Source organism: Citrus clementina, unplaced genomic scaffold (assembly GCF_000493195.1).
Source record: "Citrus clementina cultivar Clemenules unplaced genomic scaffold, Citrus_clementina_v1.0 scaffold_5, whole genome shotgun sequence".
NCBI lineage: Eukaryota > Viridiplantae > Streptophyta > Magnoliopsida > Sapindales > Rutaceae > Citrus > Citrus x clementina.
The window spans coordinates 13,168,922-13,185,771 of NW_006262201.1; the positions used below are offsets into that span (position 1 = coordinate 13,168,922).

A 16,850-nucleotide genomic window follows, 5' to 3' on the forward strand; every position below is an offset into this window, starting at 1 on the left:
TTGTTTGCAGACACACCATTGTAGTGTTAATATTTACATCAATTATGATGTAAGGAGTTCGAGCATTGAACATCAGTGATATAAAGAAAAGTGTGTTGCTTTTTATGATGTTGCTGATATATCTTCAAAAAATAAAGAAAGTCATAAAGAGTGTTTTTGTTTGGATAAAAAAAGTAATGAATGATGTATCTCTAAATGCTAGCTGTGAAAGCGAAGATACAACTGTTGTTGGTAGGGCGAGAAGTTGAATGGAAATCATATAGGATCCAATAGTATCTTGTTGAAAAGGTTGTCCACTTTCTTAAAGAAAGCAAAAGCAATTTAAAAAGACAAAACAAATGTCGAACAATACTTCATTGAGTACAACTATAAAGGTAATTCTATTACATCAAAGTCATTTATATTAATTTATCACATTAATTTTTAATTAATTTAATACAAAATTTTTAATATGTCTTGCTTACTTTCATAGGACTTAAAGGTACATGATTTATCTTCTCAGGCGGCTACTATTATCACAACACAAGAGAGCAATATGGCTATGGTAATTTTTTTTTATGGAATATCCATTTAGTCTTTAGTTCTACCTACTGTTAGTGTTGTTCTATTATTATTTGTTTAATAATTTGTGGTTTTTGTTTTGACAATAGCTACCACAACAGGCATTCCCACAGTATGCTTTGTTTCCCTTACTATCAGCCTTGGATAAATTATGGAGGAGTTCATCATGTAAGCTTCCAAAAATTACTACAACAAGATTTCGAGGATGGCAATCAGATGGAGTTTTCAGCTAATGAACCAAGCACATAATCAAAGTTGGCTAGTGTTTTGATGTATTATTTTGTTTTCGTCATTGTTTGAATCCAAATGTCATATTCAGTTGTTGAATATAATTAATTCACATCTATAAATGCAGTCTATATTTATGTTGTTGCAGCAACAATTTAAATGTAATTTCTAATATAAAAAAGTAAAATAACTTAAAAACTTATATTTCGAAAGAAAACGTAATTGCATGTCTACTAGTCTTTTCTTATTACATAGTACAAGAAATCAACAGATATTACTCTAATTGTTGCAATTTTGTAACTCTAAAATAATTGTTCCCTAAATCAACCAAAACCTCAATCAGCTAAAACATAAATCAGCAGCTACCTAAATCAGGTGCAAAAGCATTACCTTAAGTGCAAAACTATCTCATTCGTTGTGGTTGTGGGCTATTACGTGATGGTTGTGGGGAGCCGTGGCTGGCGCTTTGTGAGTGGATGTGATTTGTTGTTTGAGTTAGCTTTGCGAATGTCGGCTGTCGCGTGACTGTTGGTGATGGCAGCAGCAGTGGCTGGGCTCGCATGATGACTGTGAGTTGTGGGCGATAGTGGTTGTGAGTAGTGATTGGAGACCTCGATCGATGGCGAGATTGCAATTGTGGCTAGAGACCTCAATCGATGGTGAGATTGCAATTGTGGCTGTGAGTTGAATAAAAACTATGAGTTTTCATGTTAATCAAAATGGTGAGTTTTCATGTTAGTCAAAATGGTGAATTTCAATTTGGGGTTTGAGTCGGGGCATGAATCGTGGGAAGTAAGATTTTCCTTCCTTTTATTAAACATTCAATTCCCTTGAAATGGATTCATACCTAGAGGAGAAATCGAAATATCCCATGGGAAAAAAAAAATCAAGTTTCGTTTCAATTAATAATTTTTTATTCAAAAAAAAAGCTCATGTGGGTCAAAAGAATTAATAACTAAAATAAAGCTTAGCAATGGCGGTGAGCACAATTCACATGTGAATGTCGTCAACTAATTAGAGTTCGGCAAACCAGAGTTGTGATTCTCTGAAACTCGATAACAAAGTTAGACCGAGATGGTAGGAGAGGCGACCAGTAAGTGTGTTGAGACTTTACACAAAATTGTATAATTAGGGTTTAGTTTTTAGTAGTTTTCTAAAATTAATATTACCATTTACTTTTATTTTCTAATTTTTTTAATTTGGAGAATTTAAACCTATTTTGAATTTGGATTTGAGTTCGGGACTTGATAAAATCTTCTAAGTCGAACTTAAAATATTTGAGGCTTGGAATTATCCCCAAAATGGATCATTTTTATTTTTGAAGTTTTATGAAAGCCTATACTCAACCTGAATTAGTTAGGAACCCATAGAATAGTGATAGACAAATAACTTGATCCAACCAAATTCAATATGAAAAAAATCAAGTAAGGGTAGGATTGGTTGTAAGCCCAACCCACTCGGATGGTATTTAACCAACCCGATCGGTTCAAATTAAATCCAATCTGATCTGGGAATTCAACTGAGTTGGCCTCTTCACAAAAAAAAAAAAAAAAAACCTAGTTCTAATTAAGGAACATTACAACACACACAAACTTGCAAACATCTGCAGCAGCCGCAACACAAACACACACACACAACACTATAATATAATAGTAGTCACAACACTTCACACACACAACACATCACAGTGGCGACAATACACCACACATAGTAGCAGTCGACGACAGCACATACCAAACACAGCAAATGCATTGATGCAAATACTGTTACAAAGAGACACAAACGTAGCATTCACCGAGGATCGATGGAAATTGCAATCACCACCGATTGGATCTGCTACTTTGTGCCCGGATATGTTGCTTCAATCTCCAGGTTTCTCCAAGCTCCAAGCCTCCAAGTCTCCTAACCCGAATTTTTGATGGTATATAGGATATGTTAATTGTTAATAATATGTACTATTAATAATAAAATCTAAAAGTTAGTTTATTGAAAATTTAGAGCTTGATTAAATCCTCATAAGCTTAAATCAAAAGTATGAATTGATTTTTTTTTTGTATGAACCTATTTAACCCAAACCCAATCCAATTCCAACTCAGCCCGATTTTCTATCAGATAATTCGGATGAGTTTTTCTCCAATCCAATCAACTCGAAACTCAATTGGGTTGACCCAAACTCAATTCGAATTCGATTTTGCCCATCCTTACCATATTATATGTTGGCATCCTTAATTTCATGATCAGGAAGAAACAATAAAATAAGAGAAATATATGAAATCATTTGTGGTAATTTTGTCAATCGCAATACGAATTGGTTGGGGTAAGTGTTTGGGGTATAAAAACATACCCCACAAATATTGGAGTCACAACGATAACATGGGGAACAAGAAGGGATTAATCTGGTCACATGTGAAAGCGACCAGAATCTTGCGAGGAGACCAAAATCAACATGCCTGATCCTATGATCTTGGTTGAATCCTCGGGTTATAGAGCTCCACTTGGGAAAGAGAGTTCATAACGTCTGAGCATGTCCCGCTGTAACAATTAAGTATAACTGAACATTATAATTGTAGCCCAATAAATACATGGGAACAGATACATTAACTCGTAGATTTAAGTGATGCTTTTAATTTCATAATGGTCGCGCATTGAAGAACAACTGATACTTGCGGTTGTCTAAAAGAACCAAAGAAGATCCTGAAAAAAGAGATTTTTCTGGGAGTTCGGGGAAATAAAAAAGAATTCGATAGAATAATAAAATCACAAGTATGTGAGATACTATTTTTTCCAAATAAAAAATTCAGTTGCTGACTTGAGGTTTTCGCCATAAAATCTGGCGCCCCCTAATAGTTTTCCATTGTTGCAGATCAAAGGAGGTGTTGTGCAGTTCAATTTCCACTATTGTAGCAAGTGACGATTTCCAATCAAAACAAATTAAAGCGTTGACGAGACAATCTGGTTGCTATAATTAGCTCAACTAGATTTCGGCATCCACAATAAGTATTAATTGTTAATTTAGAATGGTACTTTAATCCATTTTGCTATTCCAAGTTTGCATTAAAGAAAGTTTCAATATCAACCTGAGTTCAATATCAACCTGAGCCAAGCAAATTGGCATTAGCAAAAGAGAGTCCCCTACTGCGAATCAATCCATAATCATCACAGAGTCCATGGATATTAGCAACAACCACAACCGATTTCTCAATATTTAATTAGTATTCTAGTGTATTAACAAACTTATTTATTTTTGTAGGTTTTAATTAAATATCTGCTTATGAATGCTTACAAATATGCTGTAGGTTTTAATTAAATATCTGCTTATGAAGGCTTAGAGATATGCTGGTACATGGGCCAAATTGCAGCTTTTGTCAATTAAAAGGTTTGCTTATCTCATTGTAAGTGCTAAGTGCAAATCACATGTTCATTGAAAATCATCAATTCAAATAGCACACATATTTTGTAGTTGTCGTCGATTAAAGATTAATGCAAGTGCGGTTGATATACATTGCAAATTAAGAAATCGATATCGGATATGGTTATGAAAATTCTAGATTGAAAATCAATATCTATTATTTGATTTTTATTATAGAACCGGAGAAAACAATAATCAAGTCCAAAAATAGTGATAATTCTAACAAAATTATGTTGCAAGAAACTCAGATACCAAAAAAAAAGTTATCAAATCTAATGGTACAAAATAAATAAAGGGAACAAATGGTGAGAATTTAGATCTACAATAAAGTTTCTCTCCAATCTCACACCTTTTAGTATGTAAATAGGAGCCAAAAAGATCAAGAAGGAATCTTTTGGCTAATTTTTATAGAAATGGTCAAGAGAAATTCAAATCCAAAAATTCTCCAAACACAAACATTAATTTGAGTATCGAAATACTTTTTTAAGGTACATGCTCGAATTCAATTAGTGAAAATCATTGAGAACTACTGATCTAGTCCAAAATTTGTGAAGCAAGCAGGTATAATTTATTATCTATTTCTTCTTTAATTTCTTGAATTCGGACATTTGAAGGCTATAGAACCTTCATGCATATATATACTTGAATTGATATATGGAGTATTAATTATTGATTAAGTTATTTTAATTCAAAAATGGCTTAACTAGATAAGCATTACTCTTAACAATAGCAAACCTCAGGGCTAAAAGCATTATAAAAACCATTTTTATTAAATTTGAGATTAGCGTTTAAGTTATTTTAATTGTCAGCCTTGAGGTTTACTACTGCTATGATGTGTTTACTTATGGGATCAAAAATCAGGATCCGCAATGGGAATGATTGATGATGTTTACTTATTAAAGTAGAATAAAAAATTAATGAAAATGAAACATGTTGGGCTCACATATTCGTGCAATTAAAAAATGTAAACTTAATTCCTATGGAGGGAGGGAAACAAATTCTTATTCCTTGAACTCTTCATTTTACCCTTATTAAATTTTCATACCTCCCAAATTGCCCTCAATTAAGTTTTGTACTTTTTCATTTTGGTCCCTGTAGAAGTTATGTAATATTTACAAATAGATCCTTCCTTGTTTATTATTAGTAATATAATAATAATAATAATAATAATACTATTATAATTATATTTATAATAATTATTATTATCATTATAATTATATCGTCGTCGTCGTCATCATTATTATTATTATTAAAATTTGTTAACTTTATTATTATTATTATTATTAACAATAATTATATGAATAATAATAATCCTAATCATAATTATTATAATAAATAAGGACACTAATCAACTAAGATCATTTTAGTAACTTGCAATCTATTTCAATTTCAAGACAAAATAAACACATTAAATTTTTTTTATTATTATTGTTGTTGTTGTTAGTAGTGGTGGTAAGTACATGATAAAAGTATTATTATTGTTGTTAATTTTTTAATAATAATAATCACAATAATTGAAATACAAAATAATAATGATGACAATAGTCAATTATAACTCATTCCAGTTTTCCTTTAGTAAACACACAATTAAAATAATGCTTATAAAATGGGATATAATAAAAGTTATCATGTGAGGCTGAGACGCTGAGTTCTAATTCTAGTGATGAGTGACCTTTTTAAGGTTGAAGTCTTAGGTTCGAATTTTAATGGATACATAAGTTAATTACAAAAAAATTAAGATATATCAATTGTATCCTAAATGACATGTAACCAATCAACGATTGTTGTGCATTTGGTAGTAATGTTTAATTTTTAATACTATCACTAAAGAGATAATTTCACATTATTAAATGAATGACATGTTAAATGTCGCATCTCTGGATATATAAACTTTGTACCCCAATTTTTTAAGCATACTGTTATTTGTTTATATCATCTTACAGTATGTTAAAATTTGAAAAATTTTATAGATCCATTAATCATTATGTACAATATATAATTAACTAGTTCAATTAATAAGGTAATTAAAATTAATATAAAAACACTTAGGGTTCGATCTCTATTCATCAGCTTTAGATGCCACAGCAATTTGATTTATATAATTTAATATTTCAAAGAGATAAAAAGAAAACACCTATACCTTGTATTTTGTAGAACGAAATTCCCAATTCGTTGCATGTGAGATCACGTGGTTGTTTCACTAAATTGACGGCCATGATTAAGTGCCAATTAATGCTCAAGCAAATGTCCAACGTTGTTTATATAATTTTATTCCACAGCGAAAGTTGACCATTCTATTTATAAAGGTTAGTTTGATGATATTCTTATTAATATAATCAATACACATATAGAAGTTCCTAATTTATTGATTATCTAAGATCCATATGACCGTGTCCAAAAGTTGACTTTTGACTAAATAATTAATTGATAAACATTTCTCTACGATTTATAATTTTTTTATGCTAACTAAGATTTAAATTTATTCCCAGTTTGAAAATAGTGTATCTTTTAAAATAATTGTTTTTCGTTGTATTATGGAAATAATCAGCTGTGAAGAAAATCAGTTAAACATTTGGTAAAATTTATTTTTAAAAGTGATGTGAATTATAAAAGTAGTTATATGCATTATTTGGTAGATGTTATTGTTAAGTTACGTAAGAATACAAATAATTGAATTAGATATAATGTTGAGTAAATTTATTTATATATTTATAAACACACACACACACAGAATAATTATATATATATATATAATTGATAACCAAAATAAATATTTTATATTATTAGTTTTGTTATCTCATTATAATCGATAATAATAATAATAAAAATAATCTCTTTAAACTAATTCTTAATGATTTTATTCTTTAATTAATGAGGATAATTTTATATTTTTATAATATATTTGAGAATATATATGAAATTATATTAATTATAAAATTAATTCTTAAAATCAGATTTTGAAAATTTACTCCTTACCTTCTTTTAAAATCTGCTATAAAATAACAATTTACTATAGGATAAGTATTTTGTTGTAGAATAAAGTGATTTCGTCAAAAGTAATTTCTAAAAAAACTTACCAAATACTAAAATTAATTTTTAGTTTTTCAAAATCAGTTTTGAGCTTTCAAAAAGCAAACCTAAACGGCCCTTAATACGTCTTACTCTTATGTATTTAAAAAAATAAGGGGTCTCATAACTGGCCAACTCGCCAAAACCCCGGATGTAACTATCATTTTCCTCACAAAATAAATATGAAGAAAGCACAAACAAAAGCTCAATACATAACATGTGTTTCATTTCATTCATATATCTGATAGTTGTTAACTGCTGCATTATATTGTTCTAAAAACATTGTAGCAAAATGCATGTATTACATAAGCAACGAGTACAAAGATTCATTAGACTCAAAAGCAAAGTTTTATATTGATCACTCATTGAGAATTCTTGAGCATTAATACCTTGATCAAATATGAATACAAGCCTCTAGGCCGAGCATTTGCGCCTCGAGAAGAACACAAAGCTGGTGAGGCATTGGATGATGATCCATATTCATCATGCTCTTCCTCATCATACCGTGCCCTAGAGTCACAAGATAACCTAGGGCTTGATATTTCGTATCTTGCTCGAAAATTCGATGCCTTAATCATCGGAGAAGATGGCACGGAATACGATGATGATCGCGAAGAAGATGCCGATGATGACGACGACGATAAAGGTGATGATGGGTTAACATTATTTGTTTTCCTTGTAGCGCGCTTAGTAAACACCGTGCCCAAAAGACTAGACTTTTTGGGGTTTTTTCCAATTGGAGGGTTTGAAGAATTGTAGGAGTATGAAGGTGGTGGTGTCAAAGGAGGACGAGCCAAATCTCGATATCGGATTTTAGGTGTACCTGGCTCAGATTCCCATCTGAATGGGACTGAAACGGATGCTCCTTCATGGTAATAATAATCTTCCATTAATAAACCATGACTAATCGAAATCTCTCTCGTTAAACGCCTCGTAATCTTGTGACCATCGTTGATTTGTGGGAGCTTCTTGGGAGGATCTGCTCTGCTTGTGCGCATTTGATTACTAGCACAAGTACTAGAAGTAGAAGGAGGAGAGAAGAGCTATGGCTTTTGGCTAAGTATGATTATAAAAGACAAGGGTTTGTGATAGACCGATAAAGCAGATTATTAGGTGCTTTAACTATACATATATAGATACGATTTTCACTAAATAATTTTGTATATTGGGTATATTTAAAGTCATACATGGAATGTAAAATTAAATGAATGATGAAGTTTTATATTATTGAATGAAGGGTTAATCACATGGGGGTTGCATCTCTTGGATTAATTGCCAAAACTGAGGCTGCACCCATGTTACATTAAATGCGCCACCCTTTGGCATATTGGTTATTGTTTAGTAGACAAAATTAGAGTCGTTTGAGAGAACCAAAAAAAAAAATTAAGTCGTTTGACCTTATGATTTGACATAGTCATTAACCAAGGAGAGTCTTTATTACATTGAACCAACTTACGTTAATATTAAATGAAACCGGATTTTTATAAGAATTTAACTTAATTTATTAAATTCTTAGTTTTTATATTAATTTTCTTTCTTTAATTAAGGTCAGAAGGAGCAGCTGCCGCTTTGATATAGACATCGATCATGCATTAGTCAAAATAACTCGATAGAATTTTAGAGCATTGTTTTTTTTTTAATAATTACGTACTCAACCTTAACGAATTTTATGTAAGGATTATTCTAGCTTTCTATATTTAAGTTTACAAATTTTATATTATATTTATCTTTTATATATATATATATATATATATATTTTCAAGTACGTGTGTACTTTTTTTTTCCCACAAACATGTTATTAAATCATAAAAATTTTTAGCTAATTGAACACTAAATCCATGAAACTACATTAAATTGAATACTAACTCTGTTAAACCATGTGCTTTAATAGCATGTCCATATTTAAAAAAAAAGGTCCATATTTGGTAAACCATATGGTTTAATAATATGTCCACACTAGAAAAAAAGAGTCCACATAACCAACAAAGTGTTGGCTCCACTGGCAATGGAGTCCCCTTAAGTGGCTTAATTGGGTTTGCTCCCCAGTTCGAGTCGCAAGAAAGTCGCCTTTGTTGGGAGAACATGTGCCTCTCGGTTCGAGCGAGGACTTCTAGTCTGGGTTGTGGTACGGGCTTAAATGTGCCTCCCACAGTTGGGGCCCTCCCCAAGATATCTCGTGATCAAAACCAAAAAAAAAAAAAGAGTCCACATAAATATATATATATATATATATATATATATAGCCAGTGGCGAAGTTAAGAGTTGCCTAACCTAGGCTGCAGCCCGAATTAGCTTTTTGAAAAAGAAAAATAATTAATTATAATTTATGAATTTATCTTTATTAATTTATATAGAAAATAAAAATAAATTTAATAGCCCACTCTAAAATATGGTGCTAGCTTTGCCACCGAAGGGCACTATTAACAGATTAAAAAAAACATATATTTTAATACACCAACTGACAAATAACATAATTTTTAATGTATTGAAATATGTGTTTTTTTGTATTTTACTGACATTAAAGTAAGAATGCCCTCATTAGAAAAGGACAATATATATATATATATATATATATATATATATATATATATATATATATATATATATATATATATATTTATTTATTTATTTATTTATTTATTTATTTATTTATTTCAAGTGCTACGTTGATGATAACAATTGTAACACACATGAGTTGCTGGTACCATAAAAGAAAGAACTAAATAGTAACATTTAGTTGACAAAGTCGATCAATTAGTTGCTTCGAAATAGGCATAAGATAATGAATGAAAGGGAAATTAACTAGAATTATCCAGAATGATAAGCATGTTTATTTGGTAAGCATACTATGATGATGCATCATTTAATTTAGAATACTACATAAATAACTTCAAAATCACGCATACAAGATTAACAATATAGGAATGGTTTAGCAATTAAAAGTTTTCAAATTAGTACAGAATAAATATATTTTGTATGAAGCTGGCAAAAGAAGACTGGAGGATGACAACACGAGTGATGACACAGTAAATGACCAACAGATCCTCTTCATATTAGGAAAATATTAATTGATAATTATTACTATTAGTATTAGCAGTAACAACAAAAAATCACTAAACACTAATTTTACTCTCAATTATTATTTGAGTAATGATACAGTCATAAATTTTTGTACAAACTTATCTTGTACAAATTAATGTGACATAATAAAATTGACTGAATTAAATATCTCTTGACCCACATGATTTATTTTTATTATTTTATATTTTCATTCAATCAATAAATTAATGTCACATCAATTTGTACAAGATAAATTTATACAAAAATTTATAGTTCTATTACCATTTTTATTATTTCTCAAACGCGATGACCATGGGCACAAAATGTATTCATGGTGAGCCGATCCATGCCAAGTGGGTATAAGGCATTGACTTTTGGTGCAGTGAAAGTGAAATATATAAATTACGCTCTGAATGAACAATATTAAATTTGAGCAATATATATAAATTATGTGATCAGGAAATTGTGATATTAGTGATTGCAAAAATTATGGTGATTGGTTGTATGATAGATTATTTGTTTGCAGAAACTACTGTGATTAATGTTTCCTTAACAATTTTGTAAATTCCTAAAATAAAAGGCAACAGAAAATTAACAACTAGAATTGATAATGATATTTTGAGAACATTAACCTGATTGTCATTAAGGCCAATTGCAAGGGACTAATGGAGATTTTTCTTAAAGTTAATGGAGAGGGTCTAGGAAAAGGAAATAAAGATCGATCTAGAAGCTCGACTGTAAGTCTTGACACAAATCACTTGTCATGAGGCAACGGGGTATGAGATAACTATAAACAATCATAATTTAATAATTTTCTTGCTCCTTTATTTATTGGAAAAGCTAGTACGAAATTTTTTTAATCTTTCATTACTGCAACTTAATAGTATTTTACAAATTGAATATCGTAACGTAGATGCCGGTAAACCTACATAATATTAATTATAAACTAGTGAGCTGAATCAACATAAATTTAAAACTACAATTAGTAACTAAGCAAATAGCAGCACGACACGGCTATATAAGGTCGTCGTCACATAAATTTCTAGATGTTGCATTAAAATATTATTTGCGAAAGAAAGTGAAAAATGTAAATATTATGAACACTTGAACCCATTATACAATTTGAAGGAACTGGAGTTTCTATCTTCACTGAGCCCGGTTCATTCTTCCCTCTTTTGCTCGTTATTCCAAGGGGAGCGTGTGGGTGTACTACTTGCCTGGACACTCTTAACGCCGAATAAGAATTTGGTTAAAGAAGGTAAAGCCAGGTGAGAGTTTTTCAATAGGGTATATATTTTATTGGGTATTCAATGTTCTTAGCTCGTATAAGACAGTATAAATACTACAAAAAATGATGAAATGAAGTTACTATTTGTAGGCACAGAGTTTGAGATAACTTTGGTACCCGAATTGATACACCACGTGTCTTATTTTGATCAGGACACGTGGTGCTTATCATAGTGAGGGTCTTCATATCAACTACCAAGTCTTTACAAGTACCCCAGTGTTACCTTATTCGGAATAAGGTATCAACTACCAAGTCTTTATAAGTTATTCCTCAAGATATATTAATTAGTGGGCTATCGCGTGTCCTTGCGACAGAATTTTCTTTGGCAAGAACTCATATCTGTCAACCCCACTTCATGCCCTTGGGTTCGGAGACCTTGACACCCCAGTTTCTCCTAGGCCCAGGCCCAATTCAACTCAGGTCTTTAAAAATTTGAAAAATCAGGAGGCTCAGGCCTGGGGAAATAATAAAAAATGGAGTGGTGATAAATCTCAATTTATCTCAACAGTCCACTTCTAAATTATCTTTATTTATTTTTAAAAATTAATCATATTTTCTAAACCTATTATCTAGTAAACAACAAAACCTACAAATCATATTCATTCCAACCTAAGTATGCACAAAATCGAAAAGAGATTGGCAACAAGAAAAAAAATTGCTCCAATAAACAAAGAAACGGTGTTGGAGTTATATTTAGCAGAACAAATTTTCAGAAGAATTCATGGGGCCATGCTACAAGCATAACAAAAGTTGTTACTTCAAAAACTTTTAATTTTACCAAATAATTTATCATAACGTGCAGATTCTATATGAAAAATCTAAGCTGGTACATCTCGAGGCCCTGAAGAAGCATTGATCTTTGAGGAATTTTGGAAGAAGAACAACTCTTCCATGTTCAGTCTACAGCTTCTCCTCTACCTCTTGCTCACTTTCTCGTGTTATGTCGGCCTACTTTTCCCTCGCTCTTCTATATTTCTTCTAGCACCTTCAACGATAAAAAAACCCAATGTTGTGCTCCCTCTTGGTGCGGCGCTAGTGCCTATGCCTACGCTTCGTATAATGATGGTGTTCTTAGTGCTCGTACGGATCGAGTGAAGGATAGATATGCTATGTCTTACAAAGTATTTTGAGAGATCATTTTGGCTATTGAGACTTGACTAACTAGATGTTAACGCTATTCAGATAAGAAAAAAAAAATTATGACTAAATGTATTTTTAAAAATAAATAGAGATATTTTGAAAGTAGGGACCATTAGAATAAATTGAGAAGTTTGAATATCATCACTTAAGACCGAATAGTTAGAACTTAAGCTCTCACACATTAAAAGTAGGGACCATTAGAATAAATTGAGAAGTTTGAATATCATCACTTAAGACCGAATAGTTAGAACTTAAGCTCTCACACATTGTGAGAGCTTAAGTTTTAGTCTCCAATATAGTAATATGGAGACTTAATTCCTCTTTCAAATTTGAGTGGAGGCTAATTTTCTGTTTTACGAAATATAAGTGGAGTATACATTCCTCAATTATTAGTTTGTAAATATCAGTTACAGTCTCATATAATATGAGTTGTAGTCTTGAATCATAATCTCATGTAATATATATATATATATCACTCAAAAAAATGTTAATTACTAATTAATTTCATCTTATTCATACAATAAACTAGACACTACTTAGTAATTAACAGTTTTGCATTAATTAATCGGCCGCCCGCTCCTTCAACCACCCTTTTCCATTAAGCTTTATCATTGTGATTAACACGATGCACCACCGAGAAGCAAGTCCTTCGTTCTTCTCACATCCATACATCATTAGGGATGGCAATGGGCACCGCCCGCAGCGGGTTTGCCATTACCAAACCCAAACCCGCACAAAATTTAAATTACCAAACCCACCCGCAACCCGCAGCGGGTTTTAATTTTTTTACAAAAACCCACCCGCAGCGGGTTTTAACAATTACCAAACCCGCAATGGTATCCAACGGATTTTTTGCGGGTTTCTGTATTTAAAATCACAAATGTTTAATATATAAATTTATAATAATAACCTCAAATTCCATATAACATACTCAATTTTATATTTAAATAATGTAAATGAAAAATTAAAATTTCCACATTAATTCAACACAAATTCTCAAATTTAAGTATAAATTACACAAATCCATTTAAAAAACACAAACTAGTATCTAAAAATAATAATTACATTTCATATTATCATTTAAATCAAGCTCCAAGAGAAGATATTCATTTCATTCACCACCATAAGCACCCATCCAACACAATGCCTATAATAATAATTAAGATTAATATTTTCAAATACTAATTCGAAGGAAAATGTCTTTAGTTTTCTTTAGATTATGACTTTAGAATAGGATATAGGCCACATACACACATACACAACTTTGAGCCTTTGGCTATTTGGTAATTTAATTAATGACATTATTTTCTTTATACATTTTTAGATTAAAATTAAATTAAAAATATTTGAAAAAAATATTGCGGGTTTGGTGGATATCCATGCGGGTATCCACCGGATATAAGGTTAATACCAAACCCACCCGCATCCATGTGCGGGTTTTAATTTATAATACTAAACCTGCCCGCAACGGGTAAAATTACCTGCAACGGGCGGGTTTTGGCGGGTGGGTTTGGACGGGTTTGCGGGTACAATTGCCATCCCTATACATCATCCAACGGGACCCACATTCACTATTTATAAATTCAAAAACAATTTGGCGCAACAAGTTAAAAATTAAACCGACTGAAAAGTCACACAACAAAAGCGACCAAAACTGTCGCCTCCCTTCGATTCAAATATTCCCCCAATCCTAGAAAAAGATCTCATCATCCTTATCATACAACCCCCCGCAGGAGATCATTGCCTACCCGTCATCGTCCACCTAGTACTACATAAATGAGAAGTAGCCAAACCCAACTTGGATTGAAAATTTTACCATTTCCATCCATCCATCAAAAATTAATTAAATTAAATCAAATCAAATCAAATTAATACAGCTCTTCAGGTCTGCTAATTTCTATTTGAATTAAGGTAATTTCTTGTATCAAATTTATCTCTGATTTCATTTGTTTATTATTTTTTCTGGTGCAATCATATTAATATAATTTTTTTTGGTCGTAAATTACAGTATCGACCTTAATTGAAAACTCACCGTCTTTCCAGCGTTTTTGGATTTGACCAGGAATGCTGGAAGATGTGTGCTTTAATCGAAGAGAGATCGGTAGCTGAAGCCGCAGCTTCCGTAATATTTCATTTGTTTAATCTGGATGAAATTGGCGGTAAAATATTATTATTTTTTGACAAAAGATTGACTGCTGGTGGTGGAAGTAGTGTTGGTAACTGTAGAGTGCATAACATTAATATTAATATTCTATGTGAAGAAGACGGTTGAGTTTTTGAAGAGTGTGATTTGTTGTATATTATTTGTTTGTATACACTTTATAGTTTCTTAGGGTTTATATATGTTTGGGATGGATCATAATAAGCCGAGTGTGTTAACGGAGAAATACGAAGTAGGGAGATTATTAGGGCAAGGGGCTTTTGCTAAGGTTTATTATGCGAGGAGTATTAGGACTAATCAAAGCGTGGCTGTTAAAGTGATTGATAAAGATAAGATTATGAGGGTTGGACTCGCTGATCAGGTCAAGAGAGAGATATCGGTGATGAGAATCGTTAGACATCCTAACATTGTTCAGCTATATGAGGTGATGGCCACAAAGAGTAAGATTTTTTTTGTTATGGAGTATGCTAAGGGTGGCGAGCTTTTTAACAAGGTGGCTAAAGGGAAACTGAAGGAGGATGCTGCGCGGAGGTATTTTCAGCAGTTGATTAATGCGGTTGATTTCTGTCATAGCAGGGGTGTTTATCATCGGGATATAAAGCCAGAGAATTTGTTGTTGGATGAGAATGAGAATTTGAAGATATCTGATTTTGGATTGAGTGCTCTTGCTCAGTGCAAGCATCAAGATGGGTTACTTCACACTACTTGTGGTACTCCAGCGTATGTTGCTCCTGAAGTGATTAACAGGAAAGGGTATGATGGTGAAAAAGTTGATATTTGGTCTTGCGGAGTGGTTTTGTTTGTTCTGTTGGCTGGTTATCTACCATTTCATGATTCGAATTTGATAGAGATGTATAGGAAAATTGGCAAGGCTGAATTCAAATGCCCCAACTGGTTTCCTCCTGAAGTACGGAAGTTGCTCTGCAAAATATTGGATCCAAACCCCAGTACAAGGATTTCCATGGCTAAGATTAGGGAGAGTTCTTGGTTCAGAAAAGGAATGAACCAGAAACAGAAACAAAAGGTAACTGAAAGCAAGGATGCGGCTTCTCAGGATGCAGGGGCCTCTGCTCCTCAGGGGAGTAGCAGCATTGCTGCTGAGATCAAGCAAGAGTTAGGTCAACTCCCAAACTTGAATGCTTTTGATATCATCTCCCTTTCAGCTGGATTTGACCTGTCTGGATTTTTTGATGAAAATCCTTTAATTAGAGAAGCAAGATTTACTTCCAAACGGCCTGCCTCAGTTATCATCTCTAAGCTTGAAGAAATTGCTAAATCTTTGAGGTTGAAGATGATGAAGAAGGATGGAGGTTTATTGAAATTTGAAGGATTGAAGGAAGGTAGAAAAGGAATCGTGTCCATGGATGCAGAGATCTTTCAAATTACTCCAAATTTTCATCTGGTCGAGATGAAGAAATCAAATGGAGATACGTTGGAATATAAGAAGTTGTTAAAAGACGATATCCGGCCTGCTCTTCAAGATATTGTTTGGGTATGGCAAGGTGAGCAGCAGCAGCCATTACAACAGCAACTAGAGCTGCAGCAACAACAGGATCAGCGGCCACAGCCACAAGAATTGTGGCATCATCAAGAAGCACAAGAACAGCAGCAGCAGCAATAATAACAGCAATACCTGCAGTTGCAAATTTCTTGCTGTTTCTTGTTTGTAACAGCAACCACCCCCCCCCCCCCCCCCCCCCCCCCCGGACGCCGAAAACCCTCCTTTCCCTTCTGACTGTTGTAATTGTATCCCCATGTTAACAAGTATACTGTGTTTTGGTATAGTGTGATTGATTAATGGCTCACTTGTTTTACACATACAATTTGAATTTTATGAATTTCATCTGTCATACACTGCCATTTTACTTGCCCATAGTGGTATCCATCTAATTCGGTGTGTGTTTCTACTGTTGGTAGCTTGGTGTTGCCACATA

At 32.4% G+C, this 16,850-nt stretch overlaps 2 protein-coding genes across 2 annotated transcripts; one reads left to right on the top strand and one right to left on the bottom strand.

The window, feature by feature from the left end:
- Positions 1 to 7,629: 7,629 nt before the first annotated feature.
- Positions 7,630 to 8,265, bottom strand: LOC18041218. Its single transcript, XM_006431925.2, has one exon. The coding sequence runs from the start codon at positions 8,263 to 8,265 to the stop codon at positions 7,630 to 7,632; it is 636 nt and encodes a 211-aa protein (XP_006431988.1).
- A 6,307-nt stretch (positions 8,266 to 14,572) lies between these two features.
- On the top strand, positions 14,573 to 16,781 carry LOC18041219 (CBL-interacting serine/threonine-protein kinase 10). Its single transcript, XM_006431927.2, has 2 exons — positions 14,573 to 14,666; positions 14,764 to 16,781. The coding sequence occupies exon 2, from the start codon at positions 15,098 to 15,100 to the stop codon at positions 16,535 to 16,537; it is 1,440 nt and encodes a 479-aa protein (XP_006431990.1). The 5' UTR covers positions 14,573 to 14,666; positions 14,764 to 15,097; the 3' UTR covers positions 16,538 to 16,781.
- Positions 16,782 to 16,850: the final 69 nt, after the last annotated feature.